This window comes from Cynocephalus volans, chromosome 12 (assembly GCF_027409185.1).
Source record: "Cynocephalus volans isolate mCynVol1 chromosome 12, mCynVol1.pri, whole genome shotgun sequence".
Taxonomy (NCBI): Eukaryota; Metazoa; Chordata; class Mammalia; order Dermoptera; family Cynocephalidae; genus Cynocephalus; species Cynocephalus volans.
Window position 1 is genome coordinate 26932545 of NC_084471.1, and position 24365 is coordinate 26956909.

At 35.6% G+C, this 24365-nt stretch overlaps 1 protein-coding gene across 1 annotated transcript in view; it reads right to left on the bottom strand.

The window, feature by feature from the left end:
• Window positions 1–24365, bottom strand: part of CFAP54 (cilia and flagella associated protein 54) — a 302389-nt gene that overhangs the window by 235122 nt on the left and 42902 nt on the right. Inside the window, exons 16-19 of the mRNA XM_063115642.1 lie at window positions 21526–21654; window positions 20975–21101; window positions 5797–5883; window positions 5583–5704 (exon numbers count right to left, since the gene is read on the bottom strand). Coding sequence (XP_062971712.1) covers window positions 5583–5704; window positions 5797–5883; window positions 20975–21101; window positions 21526–21654 — 465 coding nt within the window. The remainder of the gene's footprint in view (window positions 1–5582; window positions 5705–5796; window positions 5884–20974; window positions 21102–21525; window positions 21655–24365) is intronic.

A 24365-nucleotide genomic window follows, 5' to 3' on the forward strand; every position in this document is an offset into this window, starting at 1 on the left:
TATCAGATAATGGAAAGTAACTATATCCTCACATCCTCCACTGTCTAGCACAGGGCCTGGCAAATTAGAAAGACTCGCTAACTCTGAAAGGAGACATCAGCCTTTACCTAGCACAGGAAAAGACTCAGCCATGGAACCTCAATGGAAAGGAACTTCTACACCAACTCACATGAGATGTAAGTTCTGAGCATTCTTTCAATGACGGTTTGTGCTTCAGAGTGCCACAAAACAACAGTACTGAAATCCAAAATATTTTTGAATGTAAATTTCTCTGCCTATAGCTTTCATTAGAGAAAATGAGACTTGCTTCTCTTCAGAAGCTATGTAATACGTATGAGGACAGACTGACATTAAATACATTTTACACAGGCTTGACACCCACAGTGCAGCAAAATACTAATGGAAAGATGTAATGCAATCTCTACAGCATGATTAAGACATATGTAAACAACTACCACAAGACTGGAATGATAAAGTGCCATATTTACTTCTTATCTAGTAGACCTCCCTGAAGTATATTCTGGGTTCTCAACATTATAATGTACAGTACAGAAGAAGACGAAAAGTAGATTAAGTCAAATCCAAGAATTCTGGGAAGGAATAATGTTGAGAATAAAATACACAATTTATAAGATAAATCTAGGAGAAAGTACAGAAAGAAATGTGTAATCTGATAGAGAAAAATATATCTAAAGCACCAAAAAATAACTCAGAACGTTCCAGAGTGCTTAAAATGAAAGAGTAATAACAACAATAATAATAACAATGGTTAGCAGTTATTACCTGCTTACTCTGTACCAAACACTAATCATTTTGTATGCATCATTTTATTTAATCTTCCTGAGAACACCCATTTTACAGATGAATAAATTAAAACTTAAGGCTTAGGTCATATGACTAATCAGTGGCAGAACCAGAACTCTAATCCAAGACTCGCATACTCCTAACCACTATGCTACCTGGTCTTAATACAAAGCTAAGAAGCATAGAAAGACAATCTAGATGAAGTTTTCTATGCAATACCCTTAAATCGCTTAAGAGAAAAAAAAAATCCTAAAATGTATATATGCTAAAATTTTCTGTCAAATAGTTTGAAGCCTGGGAATCAAAACATGACCCTATAGGAAGGGGTCAGAATCAGGAAGAGTTTACTATTTTATAAGGAAGCTTCAGCATGGAATAATTAAAAAGAGCTGAGAAGACCTCCAAAAAAAATAGTTTGCATGTATTCTTCTCCCACACAAAAAGCAAATAGAAAATAATTAAATCCAATTACGGCTAACATAGTTAATACAGTTGTATTAGGGGACATCAAGATGTAAATTCAAGAAATATTATAGCCAGGAGTTACGAGAACTTCTAGCATCCCTGGTCTTCTTCATTAGTTCTCGTTACAAAATGAGACCATTCAATTAGATTCTGTGTCGATTATAAAAAATACTCTGTGAAACTATAGCACTCCTTTGCTTAAAGTTGAGGCACTATTACTAGAATTTGAGATTGCTAAGATCATCTCAACTACAGATTTGTTTAGATTCCAACAAACAGTATTAGGAGAAAACTAGATGCAACAAGTGAGTTTCTTTGCAACAGAGACAACTAGAAAACCAGGCCTCCTACCAGCCCCAGAGAGGTAGGAGGGTCCACAGAGCACAGTTACAATAATCTGATAAGGACACAGGCGTCGGAATGAATGAATTGCCAAACTTTCTTTCCTTAAAGGAGACAAATATTCTCCTTGGCAATCATTTTCTACTGGGGTGTATAAGACTAAAGCTTTAGTCCTTTTATCCCTCTACTCAAGATTCAGATTCCAAGCAGGAAGCAACCAATTGGCCCAGCTGGCATCACTAGTCTTCCTTTTGAGGACTAGTGCCACCTGAGTATATGTAATAGGGAAGAAGAAATTCCTCAAAAGGTGATATTTGGAAGGGGAAATGGATGCTATACAGAAAACAACAGTGTACAGTGATGCCCTTGAAACCCTTAGCAAGTGGATTGAGGACCATTTCTGCCTTTTTCCAACGAGAGATTTCATCTGCAAAGATTCTGAGGGTTCAGCTAGTGGACTCTTCAGTGGACCTAAAGCAACTTCATAAGCCACATGATGACTGCTGTATTTCATCAGAAATAGAAGAGCAAGGACATCCCTGATTGGTGCAATCCTTTAAGGTAAACCTATGGTATAATGTACAAAAAGCCAAAATGGACTTCCAGGGGTCAAATAACCAAGACAGAAAAAGAGAAAAAATAAATGCCCATAACCAACAAAAAAGCCAGTCATCTCATTTGGAAAGCTAAAGATTGTTATCAAAGGTTTGTCCCTCATTTGTGACAACAAATTAATCCACCTTTCATTGATTTGAAATAAAACAGACACCTGGTGAGATTATCCAAATCCACAAAGTCAGAAAACTTTTGAAAAACTAAAACAGGGTATGAATTTTTTAACAGTTTGAAGAGACCCAGGCTTTTCAAACGTTTTTATGGTATCAGATGACATATCAATTACTGATTTGGGAATAGTTTTATTACAAGATCATGATAATGTAAAACATTCTGTAATACATCCCAGCTGAAAATGATTGCCAAGGGAAAGAAGTTTGTTTTCTTTAAAGAAAGAAAGTTTGGCAATTATTTGAGCCATAACATCACTGTTTAGGAGAGTACCCTGAGGGCTGACCATTAAGCCTTAACACTTGGATAAAAACTATCACTGGGAAGCCGAGGTGGCTATAGAAGATTTCAGGACATCTAAATAAATATTCAATATGTTCCTAGTTGGTGAAAATCCTTGTGGAGGAACCCTCATAAAAAGCAGAGCCTCTAAATGCATCTCTTGAGTCTATCCTAATAGGACATTATACTCATAATTTTTCTTAAGTTAAAATAGTTTCACTTAAGAAATAGAAGGAAAAGAAGATACACACTGGAAATTTGAGACGTTCCACATCTCTAGTATGTTCTCTGATCTCAGTAGTAGGAAGGTAGAGACATAATAAGGGAATGGGCATATTCTGGCAGTACGAAGGCAAGACTGAGTCATAATAAAACAGAGGGGAAAACTCCAGAGATTTTACTCTCTTCAGGCTCTGAGAGGCCATGAGATTAGTCCTGTGAGCAACATTTCTAAAAGAAAAATAAGGTTTATTTGCCGCAGAAATAGGACTGAAGTACCAATGTCCTCTCAGCACCGAAACATCTGCTGAGAAAATGGATCTGAACACACCCCGGACGTCTTCCAACAAAGATCAGACACCACTTAGCCTTGTCAGATCAGAAGACGCAACACCACCATCAAACTTCCTCATTCAGCTGATGAGAATTCATATTCAGTGAGGCTCTTCCCTAGTACCGACAGACTCCCCCAGCTTGAACACTGACAGCATCATTCAAAATCCTTAACCTGGCGTAAAAGACTTCTTATGAACTCATCTCTACTTTCTCTCTGGTCCACCGTCCTCTCCCTCAGCCCCTCCTACTCCTGTTGGACCTAAGCTCTGTCACACTGAATGGCCTGCAGGACTACAAGGACGCTATGATCTTTCTGGCTTTGGGACCTTTGCACATGTTGTTCTCTTTGCTTGGAATATCCTTTCTATTCTTCGCCCTACTCTTCCTCTGGCTACTCAGTATTCTTTCAATGTTCAACTTCAGTCTTTCAGTATTCAACTTCATGTCATCTGTCTTTCACTGCCCAACTTCATGTGCTCTTTCCTGGATGTTTCCTTAAACATTCCCCACTGATGAGTTCGGTACTCCCCTGCTAAATTCCCCTAGCACTCTTGCAATTAAAGCACCTATGAAATTGACCCATAATTAACTATTTACTTGTCTATGTTCCCGTACACTGAGTTTATCTATGAATAACTCCAGGAACCACAAAGAGAAGGCAGAAGCCACAAAGGCAGGAACACAAAGAGAAGGTAATCAATCAATATTTGTGGAAGAAAGAGTTTTAGCCCCTGACTCAGCATACTATCAGGCACATAGTGAACTTTCAATAAATATTTGCTGAATGGGTCTCAGGCACTCATAATTATTTGCTGGAGGGATGAATTGATGGACAGATGACCAGGAAGTGCTGCATACAAGAAATCTTAAATTTCAATATTCTACTTTCTAACCTCAAACACCTATCCTTCTAGCTCTCTCAGATGCTCATTTTTTGTTCCTGGGTCTGACCTCACAGAGATGTCCAGTCTCTTGATATTTCCGTAGTCACCAAGTCTTTAAATGCCTTGGTGGTGTCACTTCCTTCCCTACTCAATCCACACCCATTTTTTAATACCACGGACTTTTAATCCATACCTTCATCTACAAAAGAAAATCCAATCTTGCACAAATCTCTGCTGTCATGAATATCCTGCTGTCACTACTACTAGAAACACTATATCAGGATAATGTCATACCACCATGTAGATGGGGACCCCCTAAAAAATTCATGGTCTCCAACCTCAGCTAGAACTTCATGACACTGGCCAGTCCTTTTACTCAGCATCAGCTCCCTCATCCATTTCTCCCCACTCTCCAATCATCTTCACTCTCCCCAGTTCAGCTAATTACCCTCACCCTCCACTGTTGGCAGATGGATATCCTTGCCTCCTACTATATCAGGTTACTGAGGCAAGAAGGCATCAACTTAATTCCCTGGCTGCACACCAACAAGCTTTTTACATCTCCGTCTGTCCACTCCTCTTTTCCTTCTGTACCAAAGGATGAGGTGTCTGCCCTACAGCCTATCCTCCCCCGAAGATGAATCCCTTTATCTGTGCTTTCGATCTCATCCTCTCCACTGTTGTATAGTCTTTGCTCTATATATTAACCTCGATCTCTCATATCTTCAATTTCTCTCTTTGTTCTGTCTCATCTTTAGCATACTGATATGCTAAATTTTCTCTCTTAAACCCCTCTTAACTCCACATTCTCCCCCTAAATTTGACCTACTTTTTTCCTTCTCTTATCAGCCAAGCTATTTGTAGCATTATTGTCTATGTCTTTGTGTGCCACTCACTCAGCCAATGCAATCAAACTTTTGCAGGTCTGACGCAGGGGCAAAAATAAAGAAGATCCCATAACTTGGAACATGATTATCATCAGGAAGTTAAACTCTAAAATCAACATATAATGAATCATCAAGAAGACAAAACAATTCCCAGGTCAGAGTGAGACCTAATTAAAGGTATCAACAAGGGGACTGGCCCATAAATTAGCCATATCCATCTGAGAGAAAAGGTATCTTAGCCAATGAGGATTAAGCATTTTAGTTCCATAGTAAGAATTTGTACTAGGCTGGAACTGTGTCACTCCAATTCTATAATTTCCCTTATTTTGAGTCCTTCTGATTTTATTTGGCTTCCCATGTTGGTTGCCCCTACAGAGAGAGACTCTCTCATTTCAGGAGATTTCAGGACTCAAGGTACAGATTAGTTCCCCTATTCAGGCTGGACTACCTATGGAGAACTTATAAGTTAATAATGAATGTTAACGGCAACACATTATTTTTAACAAATGGATATAAATCATTCATTTTAACAGAAGTTGTTGTGTCAGCACTAAAACAACAAATGAAATATTGTTACCAACAAAAAGTTCCATGAAGATGTGGAGGTTGCATCTTTCTCAAATATTAAAAGAGCTTTCTGCATTAAGTAAATCGCTTTGGATAGTTTATTCTTCTTTATCTTATTCATTATACTTAATTCTGCAAAAACAAATAAATATTTAACCAAAAAGGTGAAATAAAAACTATCCTTTAAATTTTTTGGAAATACAGGCTATCCCAAATTTAATTACCTGTGAAACAATCAATGCTTCCAGATTGTTCTAACTTTTCTGGACCTTTGGTAGAAATATTTTTGTCAGCAGTTGGAGTCTGCAAAACTGAAGAAGAAGAAGAAAAACAACTTTCATTACAATTAGGTTTCTGTCCAAGACAGGAAATATTTTACTAACATTAAACAGTAACTATTTGTAAAATTATTGCTTCCTCCATCATATGCCATTTTTTGAAACTAATAGACAAAAATTCAAATAAATCTACTATGATGCAATTTTTTTGTTAAATCCTCTTTTATTTGTCACAGGACATAAGAATTTCCAAATTATAAAAATTTGATTTTTACATATAATAAAAATTATTTTATTTAATTACATAAAAAATTTTATTTTCTATTTCATTTTAAATTAAATCATCTTGAAGGTTGATAAATAGCATCCAACTTACTTTTGTTCAGTTTACCTTCTCACAAAGCATAGATGGCAAGTCCTGACACTAATCAAGTGTCAAAACTCTGCCCTCAGTCCTTTTAGAGAAACTGTTTCATTCAGAGTCCCTGCAACAGCTCTGGGTAGCACATGAATACCTACGCTCTACTCTAGCTGTGGTAGCAGAACCCAGAAAAAGGAGTGAGTGAGCACAGACCCATAACCCAGTGGCCCAACCTACAGGAGGAATTACACTGCCACATGTGGTAGGACACCTAGGAATAGGAGGCACATGCACAGCCCACAGGACTGCCTTGATGTGGGGAGAGAGACACACAGAACCTGCTGAGAGTGCAGAAACCAGGACACCCAAATAGTGTAAGGAAGAAAATTCCCAACCACCACAGCCCATTCCCCAAGTGGGAGAGGCAAAGCTATATACACAGCCTCTGCCTGTAGGAAAAATGAAAGAAAAACCCTTCCCAGTGTCACCCATTCAAACTGAGGAACTCTAATACACCCCAGTGCACCCACCAGGGTCAAGGGAAACTAGCTGGGGTGCCAACAAGTCTGCATAGGGTCACTCACCCAAGCCAAAGAGTGACAGGGCACCCAGGCACTTCTCCCAAGCACTCAAGAGCTTGCCCACATTCCTGATGAACCAGCACAGGGTCACTAACTTCAGCAAGGAATCACTAAGTTCCCCAGTGCCTAGGCCACCCACACGCAATTCCAACACTGAATACAGCCAAAGTCCCCATCCTGAGACTACATTACTGCCTCTACTCAATGGTCAAAATAAAATACATCTACCGGAGGAAGTCTCTTGCCTCAAAGCTCACTCCAGAGTAACAGAAGAAGCAAGTGCACTCCAGATGACCAGACATCAACATAGAGATACTAAAAATATTTGGGGGAAAAAGATAGAAAAAAAGAAAGACAATAAGATACCACCAAAGAATACAATAATTCTCAAATACCAGACCTCATAGAGCAGGAAACCCTGGAAATAAATGAAAAGGAAATCTGAGTAACAATTTTAAGGAAACTCAATGAGATGCAAGAAGACTCAGTTAGACAACACAACAAAATGGGAAAGAGTATCCAGGACATGAAAGAGGAAATGTACAAAGAGAGTAATACCTTAAAATATGCAGCAGAACTCCTGGAACTGAAGGATTCATTCAATGAAATTTAAAAAAAAAAGCACAGGCAAGGGCTTAAGCAGCAGGCTAGAGCAAGCAGAAGAATAATTTCTGATCTTGAAGATAGTCTTTCAAAATAACCTTGGCAGACAAAAATAATAATTTTTTAAAAAGCATTTTAAAAAATGAAGAAAATCTAAGACAGCTAGCAGACAGCCTTAAGTGTACAAACATACAAATCACGGGTGTTCCAGAAGAGGAGGAGAAAGAAAAACGCATTGAAAACCTATTTGATGAAATAATAGCAGAAAACTTTCCAGGCATAGGCAGAGACATGCACCTTCAGACCTGGAGGCTCAAACATCCCCAAACAGATTCTACCAGAAAAGGTCCTCTCCAAGACACATCATAATCAAACTGGCAAAACTTAAAGACAAAGAAAATCTTAAAAATAGCAAGAGAAAACTGTCAAGTCACCTATAAGGGAGTCCCCATCAGATTAACAGCAGACTTCTCAACAGAAACTCTACAAGACAGAAGAGAATGGGATGATATATTCAAAATACCAAAAGAAAATACTGCCAGCCAAGAATACTATACCCAGAAAGGCTATCCATCAGAAATGAGGGGAAAATAGTGTATTTCCCGGACAAACAAAAACTGTAGAAATTCACCACCACATGACCAGCCCTGCAAGAAATCCTCAAGGGAGTTCTGCATTTGGAATCCAAAAAATGTGATCACTAATACACAAGAAAGAACAAAACTCACTGGTAGAACAAAAATGCAAATGACAAAGAGAAAGAAACTATATCTTACCAGCTCAAAAAACCAACAAGAAACAAAGACAAACAATAAAAGGGAGAGAAAGGAATAAAAGATATTTAAAACATCCAAACAAAAATCAATAAAACAGGAGGAGTGAGACAATACCTGTCAGTAACAACCCTAAATGAAAATAGATTAAATTTCCCATTCAAAAGACACAGACTGACTGATTGGATTAAAAATCTAGATCCAACTATATGTTGACTTCAAGAGACTCAGCTCACAGACTAATAGCCTAAAGACACACACAGACTAATAATGAAGGGATAGAAGAGGATATATTACACAAATGGAAAATAAAAGTGAGCAGGAATAGCTATTCTTATATCAGATAAAATAGACTTTAAACCAAAAACCATAAAAAGAGACAAAGAAGGCCACTATATAATGGTAAAGGGATCTATCCAACAAGAAAACATAACAATCATAAACATATATGCACCCAACATCAGAGCACCCAGATATATAAAGCAAACAATATTAGACCTAAAGAAAGAGCTAGACCCCAATACAATAACAGTGGAGACCAGAACACCCCTCTCTCAGCACTGTACATATCATCAAGGCAACAAATCAACAGAGAAACACAGGATTTAAACTACACATTAGACCAGTTGGACCTGGCAGATATCTACAGAACATTTCATCCAACAACTACAGCACATACATTATCCGCACATGGCACTTTCTCCAGAATAGATCACATGTTAGTTCACAAATCAAGTCTCAACAAATTTTTAAAAATTGAAGTCATTTCAAGTACCTTTGCAGATCACAATGGATTAAAACTAGAAATCAGTAACAAACAAAACTGGAAACTATATAAATACGTGGAAATTAAAAAGTATGCTCCTGAACACCATATGGATCCAAGAAGAAGTTAAACAAGAATTCAAAATATTTCTTGAAACTAATGAAAATAAAAACACATCGTAACAAAACTTGCAGTATACTGCAAAAGCAGTACTAAGAGAGAAGTTTATTGCAATAAATGGTTACATCAAAACAATAGAAATATTTCAAATAAACAACCCAATGTTACACATCAAAGTACTGGAAAAACAAGAACAAACCAATCCCCAAATTAGTCGATGGAAAGAAATAATTAAGATCTGAGCAGAACTAAATTAAATAGAAATCCAAAGAATGATGCAAAAGATCAATGAAACAAAGCATTTTTTTTTTGAGAAAATAAACAAAACAGACAAACTATTAGCTTGGCTAATTAAAAAGAGATGAGAGAGAATCCAAATGACAAAAATCAGAAACGAAAGAGGAGACATTACAACCAATACCACAGAAATTCAAAGAATTGTTAGAGACTACCAGAAAGAAATTTGAAAACCCAGAAGAAATGGATCTATTTCTGGACACATACAAACTACCAAGACTGAATCAAGAAGAAATAGAAAACATGAACAGACCAATAAAAAGGAACAAGATTGAAGCAGAAATCAGCAGCTTCCCAAAACAGAAAAGCCCAGGACCAGATGGCTTTACTGCTGAATTCTACCAAGCCTTAAAAGAAGAATTGATACCAATTCTCTTTATCCCAAAAAATTAAAACAGAGGCCATTCTCCTAAACTCATTCTATGAGGCCAGCATCACATTGATACCAAAACCAGAAAAAGATACAACAACAACAAAAAAGAAAACTATAGGCCAATATCTCTCATGAACATCAACACAAAAATTCTCAGCAAAATATTAGCAAACAGAATACAGCAATGCACACAAAAAAGTATAAACCATGATCAAGTGGGATTCATCACAGGGATGCAAGGTTCAGCATATGCAAGTCAATAAATATAATACACCAACAACAAAATCAATGACAAGAACCATATAATTATCTCAATAGATACAGAAAAAGCATTTGACAAATTCAACATCTCTCCATGATAAAGACTCTCAGAAAATTAAGTATAAAAGAAAAGTATCTCAACACAATAAAAGCCATATATGACAAACATACCATCAATATCATCACAGGAACAAAACAAGGATGCCCACTCTCACCACTCCTATTTAACAACAGTATTGGAAATGCTAGCTAGAGAAATCAGGCTAGAGAAAGAAATAAAGGGCATCCAGATTGAAAAAGATGAAGTCAAACTGTCCCTGGTTGTAGATGACACGATCTTATAAACAGAAAAACCAAAAGACTCTACAAAAAACTCTTACAGTTAGTAAGTGATTTCAGTAAAGTTGCAGGGTACAGAATCAACATGCAAAAATCAGTAGTGTTTTTATACTCCAATAATGAGCTAGCAGAAAAAGAAATCAAGAAAACTAACCCATTTACAATTGTTAACAACAACAAAAAAATACCTAAGAAAGAATAAACTTATCCAAGGGCGTTAAAGATCACTGCAAGGAGAACTAAAAATCACTGTTGAAAGAAGACCCAAAAAGGTGAAAAGACATTCCATTCTCTTGGATTGGAAGAATTGACATTGTGAAAATGTTCATACTACCCAAAGCAATCTACAGATTCAAAGAAATCCTCATCAAAACACCAATTACATTCTTCACATAAATAGAAAAAACAATGCTAACATTCATATGGAACAACAAAAGATCCCAAATAGCCAAAGCAATCCCAAGCAAATAAATAAATAAATAAATAAAGCCAAAGGCATAACACTACCTAGCTTCAAATTATATAACAAAGGTATAGTAACCAAAACAGCATGGTACTGGCATAAAAACAGACAGACCAATGAAACAGAATAGAGAATCCAGAAATCAACCCACCTACTTACAGCCAACTGACCTTTGACAAAGGCAACAAGAATATACACTGGGGAGATTTGTCTCTTCAATAAATGGTGCTGGGAAAACTAGACATCCATACATAGAAGAATGAAACTGGACCCATACCTCTCACCATATACCAAAATAAACCCAAAATGGATTAAAAACTTAAATATAACACCTGAAATTGTAAAACTCCTAAAAGAAAACAGGGAAAACACTTCAGGAAGTAGGAATGAGCAAAGATTTTAGGAATAAGACTCCAAAAGCTCAGACAACAAAAGAAAAAATAAACAAATGGTATTACATCAAGCCAAAAAGCTTCTGCACAGTGAAAGAGACAGTTACCAGAGTGAAAAACAACCTACAGAACAGGAGAAAATATTTGCAAACTATGTATCCAACAAGGGATTAATATCCAGAATATACAAAGAACTCAAACAACATAACAGTAAAAAAAACAAGTAACCCATTTAAAAAATGGTCAAAGAATGCAAATTAAAACCACACTGAGATATCACCTCACCCTAGTTAGACTGGATATAGTCAAAAAGACAGAGAATAACAAATGCTGGCAAGGATGTGGAGAGAAAGGAACGCTCCTACACTGTTGGTGGGACTGTAAATTAGTACAACCACTATGGAGGACAGTATGGAGGTTTCTCCAACAAGTACAGGTAGATCTTCCATACCATCCAGCAATCCCCCTTCTGGGTATGTACCCAAAGGAATGGAAATCATCAAGTCAAAGGGATACCTGCACTCCCATGTTCGTCACAGCTCTGTTCACAATAGCCAAGATATGGAACCAACCTAAATGTCCATCGATAGATGATTGGATAAGGAAACTATGGTATATCTACACCATGGAATAGTATACTCTTCTGAAAAAAGAATGATATTCTCCCATTTGCAACAACATGGATGAGCTCGGAGAAATTTATGCTGAGTGAAATAAGCAAAGCACAGAGGATGAGTACCATATGTACTCATTCATAAGTGGGAGCTAAGAGAGAAAGAAGGAAGGAAACAAAGACCACAGTGGTTCATTGGACTTGCAGATGTAGAGAACACACCCAGGGATACAAAGTGGAGCGGGGAAAGGGGGATGATGAGGGAGGTCGGGGATAATTGGGTGGGGGACAGGAGACATAATCACAATTTGTGGTAATGAGCATGCTGCCAGTATGGATCTGGCCATCACATCTTAGGCACGAGTGCTGACAATTTGCTCTGTAACCTATGAATATTTATAACCAATAAAAAAATAAATAATAAATTTAAAAAATTAAAAATGGTCAAAGGAGCTGAATAGGCACTTCTCAAAGGAAAATATACAAATGGCCAAAAGACACATGAAAAAATGCTCAACATCACTCAGCATCGGGGAAATGCAAATCAAAACCACACCAAGATATCATTTCACCCCAGTAAGACTGGGTATTATCAAAAACACAGAGAGTAACAAATGCTGGTGAGGACACAGAGAAAGGGGAACTCTCATACATTGTTGGTGGGACTGTAAATTAGTGCAGCCATTACGCAAAATGGTATGGAGGTTCCTCAAACAACAGATAAGACTGCCACACTATCCAGCAATTCCACTGCTGGATATCTACCCAAAGGAATGGAAATCCTCATGTCGAAGGAATACCTGTACTCCCATGTTTACCGCAGCTCTGTTTACAATAACCAAGCATTGGAACCAACCTAAATGTCCATCAATGTATGACTGGATAAGGAAAATGTGGTATATATACACAATGGAATACCACTCTGCAATAAACAATGAAACTCTGCCATTCACAGCAACATGGATGAACTTAGAGAAAATTATATTAAGTGAAATAAGCTTGGCACAGAAAAAGAAATACTGCAGTTACTCACTCATAAGTGGGAACTAAAAAAAAACAATAAGTAAATAAATAAAGATACAACAATCACAATGATTTGTTGAACTTTCAAAAAGAGAACAGAACTGAGGCCACCAGTGGTGAAAAAGGGAGAGGGGGAGGGAGGTTAGTGAGAAATTGGTTAAGGGCCACAAAAATGATTATAATGTGTAATGTTGAATATACTAATTGTGAAGGTTAATTCTAGATGTCAACTTGGCTAGATAAAGGAATTCTGAGAAACCTGGCAAAGCTATCTTTTTAGGTGCGTCCGTGAAGGTGTTTCCAGCAGAGATAAGTATGAGAGTCTGAGTGGACTGGGTGGGAACTATCCAATCAGCTGGGAGTCCAGAGAAAACAAAAGGCAGAGGAAAGAGATGAAGTTCTCTCTCGATCTGCTGGAGCTTGGATACACTCTTCTCTCCTGTCTATAGACATCAGAGCTTGAGACTCTTCAGTTTTTGGGTTCCAGAACTTACACCAAGGATGCCACCAGCTTCCCTGGTTTTGAGGCCTTTGAACTTGGACTGAGCCACGCTACTGGTATCCAGTTTATAGATGGCCTATCATGGGACTTTTCTTCATAGTTGTGTGAGCTAATTCCCCTAATAAATCCTTCTCATATAATTATAACATATCCTATTGATTCTGTCTCTCTGGAGAACCCTGACAAATACACTAAGTATCCTGATTTGAGCATCACATATTGCACACAGGCATTGATATTCAATGCTGTACCCAACAGATATGTACAGTCAATAATGTTTCCATTTAAAAAAAAAAAAAAAAGGCTGCCTGTAGTAACCTTACAATAAATCCCTCTTACTGAGTTTTAATTATTTGTGCTAATGTACATGAGTCACCATGGGATGGTGACTTATTGAAGAAAAGATGCCAACAGATACCAGTAAAGGATACAGAGTTTATTTAATGGCAAAGAGTAAGGAAACTTAGCTGCATGGAGATAGCAAAGCAAGGCAGAAAAGAATGAATCATTCTCTCAGTACCTAGGGTACTGTAAATGCTAATTAAACTCTTCTGAATATAATCATTGGAGATAAGAAGGATGAGATTGTAAAAAAAACTGAATGCCAGATACAGATGAGTCATTTAACGCCATGGACATCAACAGGCAATCATTGTAAACTCAAATAAAAAAGAGAAAAGCAGTTTTTAAGAACTTTCCTCTGGTAGCATACTAGAGTGAAGAAAGACAGCAGGAACCAAAAAAAAAATCTGTGTTAGGATGGCAGTTCAAGAAAGAGAAAAAAGTTCAAGGAGGCTCAGGGATATTGCAAAGATAATGCAGTAACTAATTCCATTTCAATTTGAACTCAAGTCAACCATCAATATCTTTCAGTGGTCTCTGATAAAATTTTATTTAGCCTTCAAAGATTTATAAGTTAAAATTAGAGAAAGAAGTATTTACTCTATGAATAAATATGACCCTACTCCTCCACTAAAGACAATACAGCTAGTAAGTGAGAATCATGGGGCTAGTTTCCTAAAGGAAACCTTACATAAGGATTTTATTCACACTTTGAAATATATTTCTAAAACAAATATTTTCACCCCAAAGATTGTTCAGAGTTATTATTCTAAGTAACTTCATTTATGTATTAGAAAAACTTTCTCAAGTTTTCAATATTTATATGATGACACAGAGATATTTTAATTATTATTTGCTTCCCTCCATACCCAGCAGGTCATATGAGAAAATTTTTGAAACTATGCAAATGTTTAAAGTAAAATGTAAAGGGATGAAAACTGTAAAAAGATAAAAGGATGAAAAAAGGAAATTTTATAAAAACAGAATGCAAATACAAATAAGTGGTCTTAAATATATACCAAATTGGAAACAATCATAAAAAATATAGAATTCAAATAAATTTGAACACAGTTCTCTGATGTGTGATGTTTTCTAAAGACAAAATTAACTTCAAAGGAATCCTTAATTTACATAGTAGGTTTGTTGTTAATAGTAGCATTGATTTCATAATTCTAAAAGTACTTTGTTAATATGGTAGGGTAAACCAAATGAGTAATGATGGATCTTGGACATGACCGGTGCCATCTTGGATGTGACCGGGGCCATTTTACACACACTCAGCAGAAAATGGCCACCAGCCTTTCCCTTACGAGAAACCTGATGGTTTCTGAGAAATAGAAACTCCTCCACGCCAGCACCAAACACCTCCCTGATTACCTCAGTCTTCCTTACAACCGTATAAGCCCTCCCACCCCATCGCCAGTTGCTGCTCTCCATTTTGAGTGCAGCCCAGCGGATTCCTTTCCTTTAAGAAAGCTTGATCAGTACCCAGCATTTCAGCTCACTTTCTTTCAAGTAATTACATTCATGTTGTTGGGAATCAGAATTTTCAATATGGGAAAAGGAAAAAACAAAAATGAAATGAAGAAGATGAGGAAGAACCCTTTGGTGTTGGACTTGGAATTGGAGATATCAAAAAGAACCTGCGATTTAAACAACACATATTTCCTAGCTCTATCCACTGAAAGGAGCCAGTTGACATCCCACTAGCAATGAGCCCTCCCAGCTCACAGATATTGGTTTCTACATACCATTCCCTGCCAAAAGAAACTGTGGGTTCTTGGGAAAATGGCTGATTCCAATTCTAGGGTAGAGAAAGCATAAAATGGATCTAGAACATTTTGTTGTGCAGAAAGCAAGAAATTTCTCAAAAAGCAATGGGAATATATCAAAAGAACACAGGATTCATTTTGAAGGGCCTCCCACTCACTGGCAAAATTTTTGACTTTGAGCATCAGAAAGACCAATGATGGTAACTGATTTTTAAAGATTTAGTAAAAAAAGGAATCCAATCCATAGCATTACTCAAAAAATTAAAAGCGACAAAGTAGGGACAGCTCTTCTTTACAAAACAGTGTCAACAAATAAATGTACTAGGAACAATTCAATTAGAAAACCATGGTATACAACCATTGTAATAATTGGTTCAGGAAGTATCACCAATGGAGGCTAAAACCAGTGGGCGAAAGTCTGTTGGAGGATAGGATATTCATTCCATCTCAAAGCATCACCCACCAACAACGATTATCTTTTTACTACAAAGGGGGAAATGTACATTTGTAATGGAGAGATCTAGCAAACATCACCTTATCAAAACAATAGCACTTTGCCTCAACAATGACAGGAAAAATGGACAATATGTGCAGTCTAATGTGATACAATGGAATGTACACATCACCTACATAATCGTAAGGAAACTACCAGGAAAATCCAGAGTTTGGAACATGTCTTCAAAAATAACAATGTCATGAAAAAAAAATTGAAGGAATTATTGTCGATTAAAGAGGAACCTGACAGCCAAATGCAATGAGTACTCCTTGACTGAATCATAGGTCATTTTAGATAAAATCTATTTTTCCCCAAAAAATTATATTTAGGAATAATTGTGGCAATTTGAAAATTGTATCAATGTTACATTTCTTAAGAGTAATATGATATTATCGTTATGTAAGAGAATGTTCTTGTTATCAGGTGATAAATGCTGAAGTATTTAGAGGTAAAATATTATGATGTCTGCAACTTATTTTTCAGTATATGTATGTGTGTATGTACAGAAATATGCATACATATATTCACATATGATATAATATGGTAGGCAAATATACACCTACATATACATAGATGTATGTATATGTGTATATATGCATGCATACCTGTATATAAAGAGAAAGACAGTAAATATGGCAAAATATTAACTGGTGGATTTAGGTAAAGGTTATGCGGGTGTTCACTATACTGTTCTTCTATCCTTTATGTAGGTTTGAAATTCTTAAAACAAGACATTGAAGAGGAGCGTTTACTTTTTTGGCACTCTAATTTTCAGGAAAAATTTGCAATTTTTAAATTACATTTTTACATTTTATGAGTACAAAAATATATTTATCATATATGTATGTTATAAATCACATTAATATAATTAATAAATGTTAACTACCACCCAGCCCTAGAACTAGAATATTAGCAATGACTTACATCTACCTACATGTTTCTCCTTCCTGTGCCATCACTGCCACCTCCACAAAGGAACCACTAGAGGGTGTCAATAAAATCTAGAAATATAGGTGAATACACATAATGTCATCAAGGACATCTTCAGTCTATGTTTCCAAACTTTATGGGCCACCTGTCCTTCTATTATACCTGATAACTATAGACTTGTACATATGATTTATTTATATATAAGCATGTTCTTTTTCTTTTTTTTTTCCAACTTACATGAGAATTTTGTTTCTTTTCTTGTGATTATTGAAGAGAACCAATATTTTGTCATTGACTTAAATTCTAGGATAGCAAAATTTGTCATGGAAATAATAATTAGCAAAAATAACTTCCACCTTGTAGACACACACATACACAGAAACTAAAATTAATTTCCCACCTCCCCCAAATCCAGTCTCAATCTTTTCATGAAAAGACTTGCTTTCTCATTTCAGGGACTCTTATTCATTGGTTTAATGACTGTCATTCTTTTCTTTTTAACAAATTTTTTCTTTTTTTATTTTAATTTATTAATATACAATGTAGTTGATTTTTGTGTCCCTTTATCAATTCCTCCTTTTCTCCCCTCCCTTCCCCCCTCCCTCTGTCTACATCATATCTGTTCACCTATCTTAACAAGTTCAAGGAATTGTTGTGATTGTTGTGTAATATATTATAAGCCTAAAGGATACCTTGGTTAGTTTTGTTTTGAGCTTGGTTTAAAGTATCATACTGAATGTAGTCTTTTAAAACTTACTATTTAAAAAAAAAATTATTTTCCTAGTATTCACCCACTTTGGTCATTTTCACTGCCATGTAATATTCCTTTATGTGAATATACCACAGTTTATTCATTAGTTCTCCTATTAATGGACATTTGGGTGGTTTCCAGTTTGTTGCTATTATGAACATTGCTTCTGTAAGCACCCTTCTATCTGTCTTTGGTGCACATGTTCAAGAAATTTTATTGGGTACATACACCCGAAGTGGCATTGCTGCATCATAATACATGCTAGTGTTTAACTTTACAGGATAATTTTATTGACCACAAATGCTTTCTTTTCTGTGAAGGTCTCTTGGTTTCTTTTTACTATTTTTCTCTTTCATTATTTGTCTTAGTATTGATGTATTGGAATTCTTTGCATATTGTGTGTGCTAATCATTAGTCAGAAATACAAATTACAGCCAGACCAAAGAGACAGCATCATAAGAATGACTCAATTGGTCACTGCTGGCTTTAAAGACAGAAGGTGGTCATGAGCCAAGGAATGCAAGCAGCCTCTACAGGCTGGAGAAGGCAAGAAAACATATTCTCCCCTAGAGCCTCCAGAAAAAAAACTCAACTCTGCTGAGACCTTGATTTTAGCCCTTTGAGACCCATTCCAAGCTACTGACCTCCAGAACTGTAAGATAAAACATTTGTGTTGTTTTAAAGTACTAAATTTTGTGGTAATTTGTTACAGCAGCAAAAGGAAACTAATACAATTGTGAAAAATATATGATGGACTTGGAAAGGAAAAATAAAAGCATTTAATTTGCAGAAAGAAAGAAATATAAATTGCAAATACAAGTATACTCTCCTAAGTTGTGGCATGTCTTTTTGATTTCTTTATCTTTTTGTAATTATCAATAATGATAATTTCTTAATACAGTCAGATTTATTCATTTTTTTCTTTTAGGGTTAGTATTTTTTGAATCTTGTTTAAGAAGACCTTCCCTACTCCAAGATCAAAAATATGAGTACATTCTCCTATATATATTCTTCTAAAAGTTTTTTAAAAATTTTTTTACATTCAACTCTTTAGTGCATCTGAAAGCTATTTTTGCATATGAAAAGGTAAGGAATGTAATTTTGTTCTTTCCATATGGATATCCAGTTATTGATCCCAGTGAGAGAGTCTGTCACTTTGAAATAAACCTTGAAATATGTTAGCATGAGATCCTCCACATTTACCTGATTTTTTTTCCTTCACAGGTGTCAGCTATTTAGGCCTTCTACCTAAATTTTGAATAAATATTGGAAAGATCTACCAAAAAAAAAAAAAAAAAAACCTACTGAAATTTTTATTAGAATCGAAATGAATCTATAGATCAATTTAAAGAGAACTGTCACCTTTCTGATCACTTGGTCTTATCCATAAACACAATTTCTCTCCATTTACCTAGTTTTTCAACATTTTTCAGTAAAGTTTTGTAAGTTTTTACATGCTTGTGGATCTTTGCTTAGAATGAATCCTTTGCTACCTTACAGTTTTTATTAATATCAAAAATATCTTTTTAATTATATTTTCTAACTTCTTGTTGCTGTTATATAGAAATGCAATTATGTATTATATATTGTACATTATAAGATATATGTATGTGATTAGTAGATTATTCTGCATTTTCTAAGTGGACAATCATATCATCTGGAAATAATAACAGTTCTGTTTCTTCTTTCCCAATCTTTATGTCTTTACATCATTTTTCTTATCTTTTTACAGTGATTAGAATCTCTAGGAGAAGTATTTTTTTGTCTTCCTTCACTGATCAGCAATGTGCCTCACATCGCTCCCTCTTTTAAATTAACCAGCATCTGAATGAATCTATCTTGCTCTATATACAATGTAACATATGAATGCTCTACATGGAGATCAGACGTCATACTAGGCCAGAACATTTAGTTTTATTCTATAATTACTCGGTAATTTAAAATGAGTAAATGGTAGTTATACAAAATATTGGCTACATAATTGTGCCAAGAGTAACTTGGTTTTGTCAAAATTTAACCTCACACAGAAGAGTTTTTAGACATAATTATGTTCAATCTTATTTTGAAACTCAGGTAAATGTGTTATTTGTATGCACACTAGTATTACTGTTGGCATCTTTTTAAAAAAATGTTTTGATCTCTTTACCTAATAATGATTCAGAAACAACCCACAACTTAGATCCAATTCATGTGTCCTCTGACACTGCTATCAGAGATGTCTTTCTACATTTTTCAATAGTTTCCAGGACAAAGTATAAACCCCTTAGCCCTTCAAGATCTCACAGTATTCTACCTCTCTGAGCTTATCTTTTGTCATTCCCCCACAAGTGCTCTTAACTACAGCCATAAGAGAATTCCCAAAGTTCCTAAACTGCACCATACAATTGTCTGCTTGCTAAAGGCTATTTTCTGTATCAAAAGTGGTTGCCTCCTTTCCTACCTTCTTCATAAAGATAATTTTAACTGGTTGATGGAGTTTGGAGGTGTTGTCCCCTCCAAAACTCATGTGGAAATCTGATCCCTAATGTGGCAGTGCTGGAAACTGATTGAGTCATGAGGGTGGATCCCTCATGAATGGATTAACACTCTCCCTAGGTACGGGGAGTAATGAGTGAGATCTCGCTCTACTAGTTCCTGCAAGAGCTGGTTGTATATAGGACCCTGACACCTCTTCTCTCTCTCTCTTGCTTCCTCTCTCACCATGTGATCTGCCTGTACCCGCTGGCTGCCTGCCACTTTCCACCATGAGTAGAAGCAGCCTGAGGCCCATAATCGCAGCTGTCCCAGAATCGCAAGCCAAATAAACCTCTTTTCCTTATAAATTACCCAGTCTCAAGTATTTCTGTTATACCATCACAAAATGGACTAACACACTGGTCAACTATCACTCCTTCCAGGAAGTCATCACTGACTTTCTTGTCTGATATAGATACTACTGTGTGCCTGCTCATAAAACTGAACCTACGTCTATTGCAACATTTATTAATCTCAACTGTTATAGTTAGCTTTCTTATCTACAAGTGTAAAAGTAAAAGCTATCTTATTTGTACAAAGCCTAATATGGTGCATGCATCTTGGTAGGCACTCAATAAATGTTTGCTTGATTGAATTAACAAAATGTCAATAATTTACTATAACTCAAACATAATTAAATTTTCTACACACTGCTGATTTGACATGCAAGGTATAAAGTAATAATGAAAGGTATCTGTTAATATTACTCAGGGAAGTAAGAAAAAAATAAAATAATGAACTTATCTGTAAAATAGTCAATAAAAGAACATAGTCAACAAATTAAATTGATTCTACACTTGAACTTGGCTTAAAATTGATTCAGAATAGTTCATTTGCTTCGATGACTACTACCTTGCAATTGGTTCAGAAGCACAAGGGCTATTCGGTGCTGAGCTTGAATTAATTCAAGATGCAAATCCATCATGAAACTATTTGCTGTGATTGGCTTGCAAGTTTCTCCATCTATATCATGGGTGCACTTTGGTGCAGTAAAGTTGAAGAAAAAATAAAAAGAAATACAGTTATCAAAACACACTAAAAATAGCTGCATCCTATTATCACTCAAATTATCATCTTACTTGTAAACATTAAATTTTGCTCACTTCTCAACCCTTTGCAATTGGCTTATACACTAATAAGTACGTTCTTAGAATTCATCAGTGCCCTCTTCATTGACAAATTTATTTTTATTTTTTATTTTTTCTTTTTTTTTTCTTTTTTTTTCCATTGACAAATTTAAAGGCTCTTCACTCTCCTTGATTTCTTCTGGGATGAGAGGAATATATATCTGGCCTATGAGAGGAAAGCCACCACAAATCATGCTTTACTTACCTACTTGTAAGACTAGCCCTCTTCCTAGTTAAGTAAAACTTCAATGGAATGTCAGATCTTTTCATTCTTACCTTGACATAGCAGTGGTCAATTACTGATGCTCCATTTGGCAAAGTAGATAACATGCGATTCAAATTTATTCCACCAATTGCTTTGTCAAGAAGTTCATAAGCAAAAAATAATTGTTCCACAGGTTTTTTCTAAAATAATTTTATAAACAAACAAACAAAAAATGGAACTTAAAGGGTAATTATATGCAACATTTCCAAACCTTTTTAACAATAATTCAAAACCAAATAACAGAAATTTAAATAGTCTATCCAACATCAGCAATGCTGTGTTTCTTACTGAATGTACTTATTTTTGATTAAATGTGGAGAACTACCAATAAGAGGTGAAAATAATAAATAAATTTCATGATTTTTCCAAATATAAATTAAACTTTTCACAAACATCTGTACATTTACGGTTTTCGTAATTCTGCTTATACCAAGCGTACAGGTAAATTTTTAAAATAGAGCTCATGTAATTTGTCATTTTCACATACTTAATTTGAACAGTTAATTTTAAAAAAAAATTCAGAATCTCAGAGCTTGATAATTTAGACGTAGAATCCATCAAATCCAACGGTCTACACCTAGATTTTCGAAAACTAAACACCTTTTTAGTGTAATTATTCTCACAGACAAATACAGAAAATAAAGAGCGACCAGCTTTATTCAAACTTTCAAATTTTCCATAGTTTTCCAATGCCTTTCGTCTTCTCTGCCCCTAGAGGTAGCCACTGTCCTTGAATTTGGTTTTACAACCTTTGAATGTTTTTAAACTTTTACTATATGTGCATGTGTCCTTAATAATATGCAATATCACTTTTATATTTTTTAATTCCCTCACAAAATTCTGCAGACCGCCTTTTTCACTAAACCATATGTTGTTGAAACTTATTCATGCTGGTGTACGTAACTCAATGGTTCAGTCTGGATTTGGTTTTGAACCCAGAACTACTCTAGATATTCCAAGCAGAAGAGGATTTAATACATAGAATTAAAAGTGTTCATCACTATTGGAAGGCACGGGGGAGCAAAGATCAAGAAAGCTTCCAGTGACATTTTGCTTTATATAATTTTCAAGAACTTGTTCAGAATCTTCTGTGAATTTAGGAATCCAAACTGACAACAACTTCAAGCACATACTACACTGAAGCAGATGAATTTCAGGAGCTTGCTCAGTCTGGCTAGTAAATTCACATCTTCCATCTGCCACTGCAGAATAAGAACTCCCTCTAATCTTCTGCATTACAAATTCATGCAAATTCCCCTCATTGGAAGACCAACCTAAAACCATACAGAAATGAGATATTGGAAATACAGTTCCAGGTTTCCCCCCTATAATACAAAGGTGAGTACAGAAGGGGATTGCAGTGATGCCAAGGGGACTCTAGTTCGAGCCTACTCTATCCAGTTCATTCATCCTCCCAGCTACAGTGAAATGTTGTTACTCTGAAGAATATGTCACAATTTATTTATCCACTCTTCTGCTGATGGACATTTAGATTGCTGTTACTGGATATGCTGCAGTGAATTGTACTTGTCTGTGAATAAAAACAAAGTTCATACTTCCTTTACTGTCCTTAAACTGTTTTTTCTGCTTTCTTTTTTTATTCATCTGTCTAAGACCTCCAGGACCTGTTGAACAGAAGAATGACAGATTCCTTTGTGTGGTTACATCAGTACAAAGGTCTGCTTTTAATCTTTTACCTTAAGTATAACATTCATTGAAGGTCTTTGGATGATACCCTTTATCAGATACAGAAGTTCTATTCCTAACTGCTAAGAGTTATTTTTGAAAAGATGTTTACTGAATTTTGTCAAATGCTTTTGTTGCTTCTCTTTGTCTAGTGAGGAAGTCATATTTTTTTCTTTCATCTGCTAAAGTGATGTATTGCATTATAGATTTTCTAATATTAAATCATCCTTGCGTTCCTGGAATATACACAATCCATATTTATTTATATCCATATATATTTATATCCACATATTTGTCTCCATATATATGTATACATACACATACATGTCCCCATATATATATATATATATATATATATATATATATTTACATCTCCATTCAAGAATCACGGGCTCAGGGAGGTTTCAAAGCAACCAGTAGTATAAATTAAAATTTAAAAAGCTACTTGAGAGCAGGCTCAAGGTTATAAATCATTAGGAAGACAGAGTTTCTCTCATCCACTCCCCTTCTCAGTACCAAACTTGAGATACCTCCCTATATAAATACATGGATTTTTTTTTTCTCTTGTACCTTTTCCTAGGATGTAGTCTAGGAAATGTGCAGTGATTTCCACAATGTTACTAATATCTCATTTAAAGTGTGTAACAACCCAGTGGAATAGGTACTATTACAATTTTATGGATGAGGACACTTAAATTCAAATAAATGAAACAAATTCATTCAAGGTTACACAGTCAATATCAGAGTTGGAACTCAACTCCAGGTCTTCCAACATCAAATGCTGTTCTCTTAAGCCACATCAATAAATCACCTCTACTATATGTACCATATGCCCTGGTACAGCTGAGCAGGTTGTGTATTGTACCAACTTTTAGGGATGCACGCTGTTGTCATCACCGACATGTACATTTATTCTGACAATTTCCCAGCAGGTGTCAGTAAATCATCTGAAGGAGAGAGTGCTTCTTCTAATTTAAACAATAATAGCAATAATTATAAATCGTCTTTAGTTTCTTTGTTGTGGAAAAATTGCTGCCTTCTAAGAATCTCATTTCATTTAGTGACTTTAATTGCCAGAAAATTTCCACCTCAAGCCAAAATCTAGCACTTTGGAACTTCCACGAGTATTCCTATTTCTGCTATTTCTGACACCTAGGAGAATAAG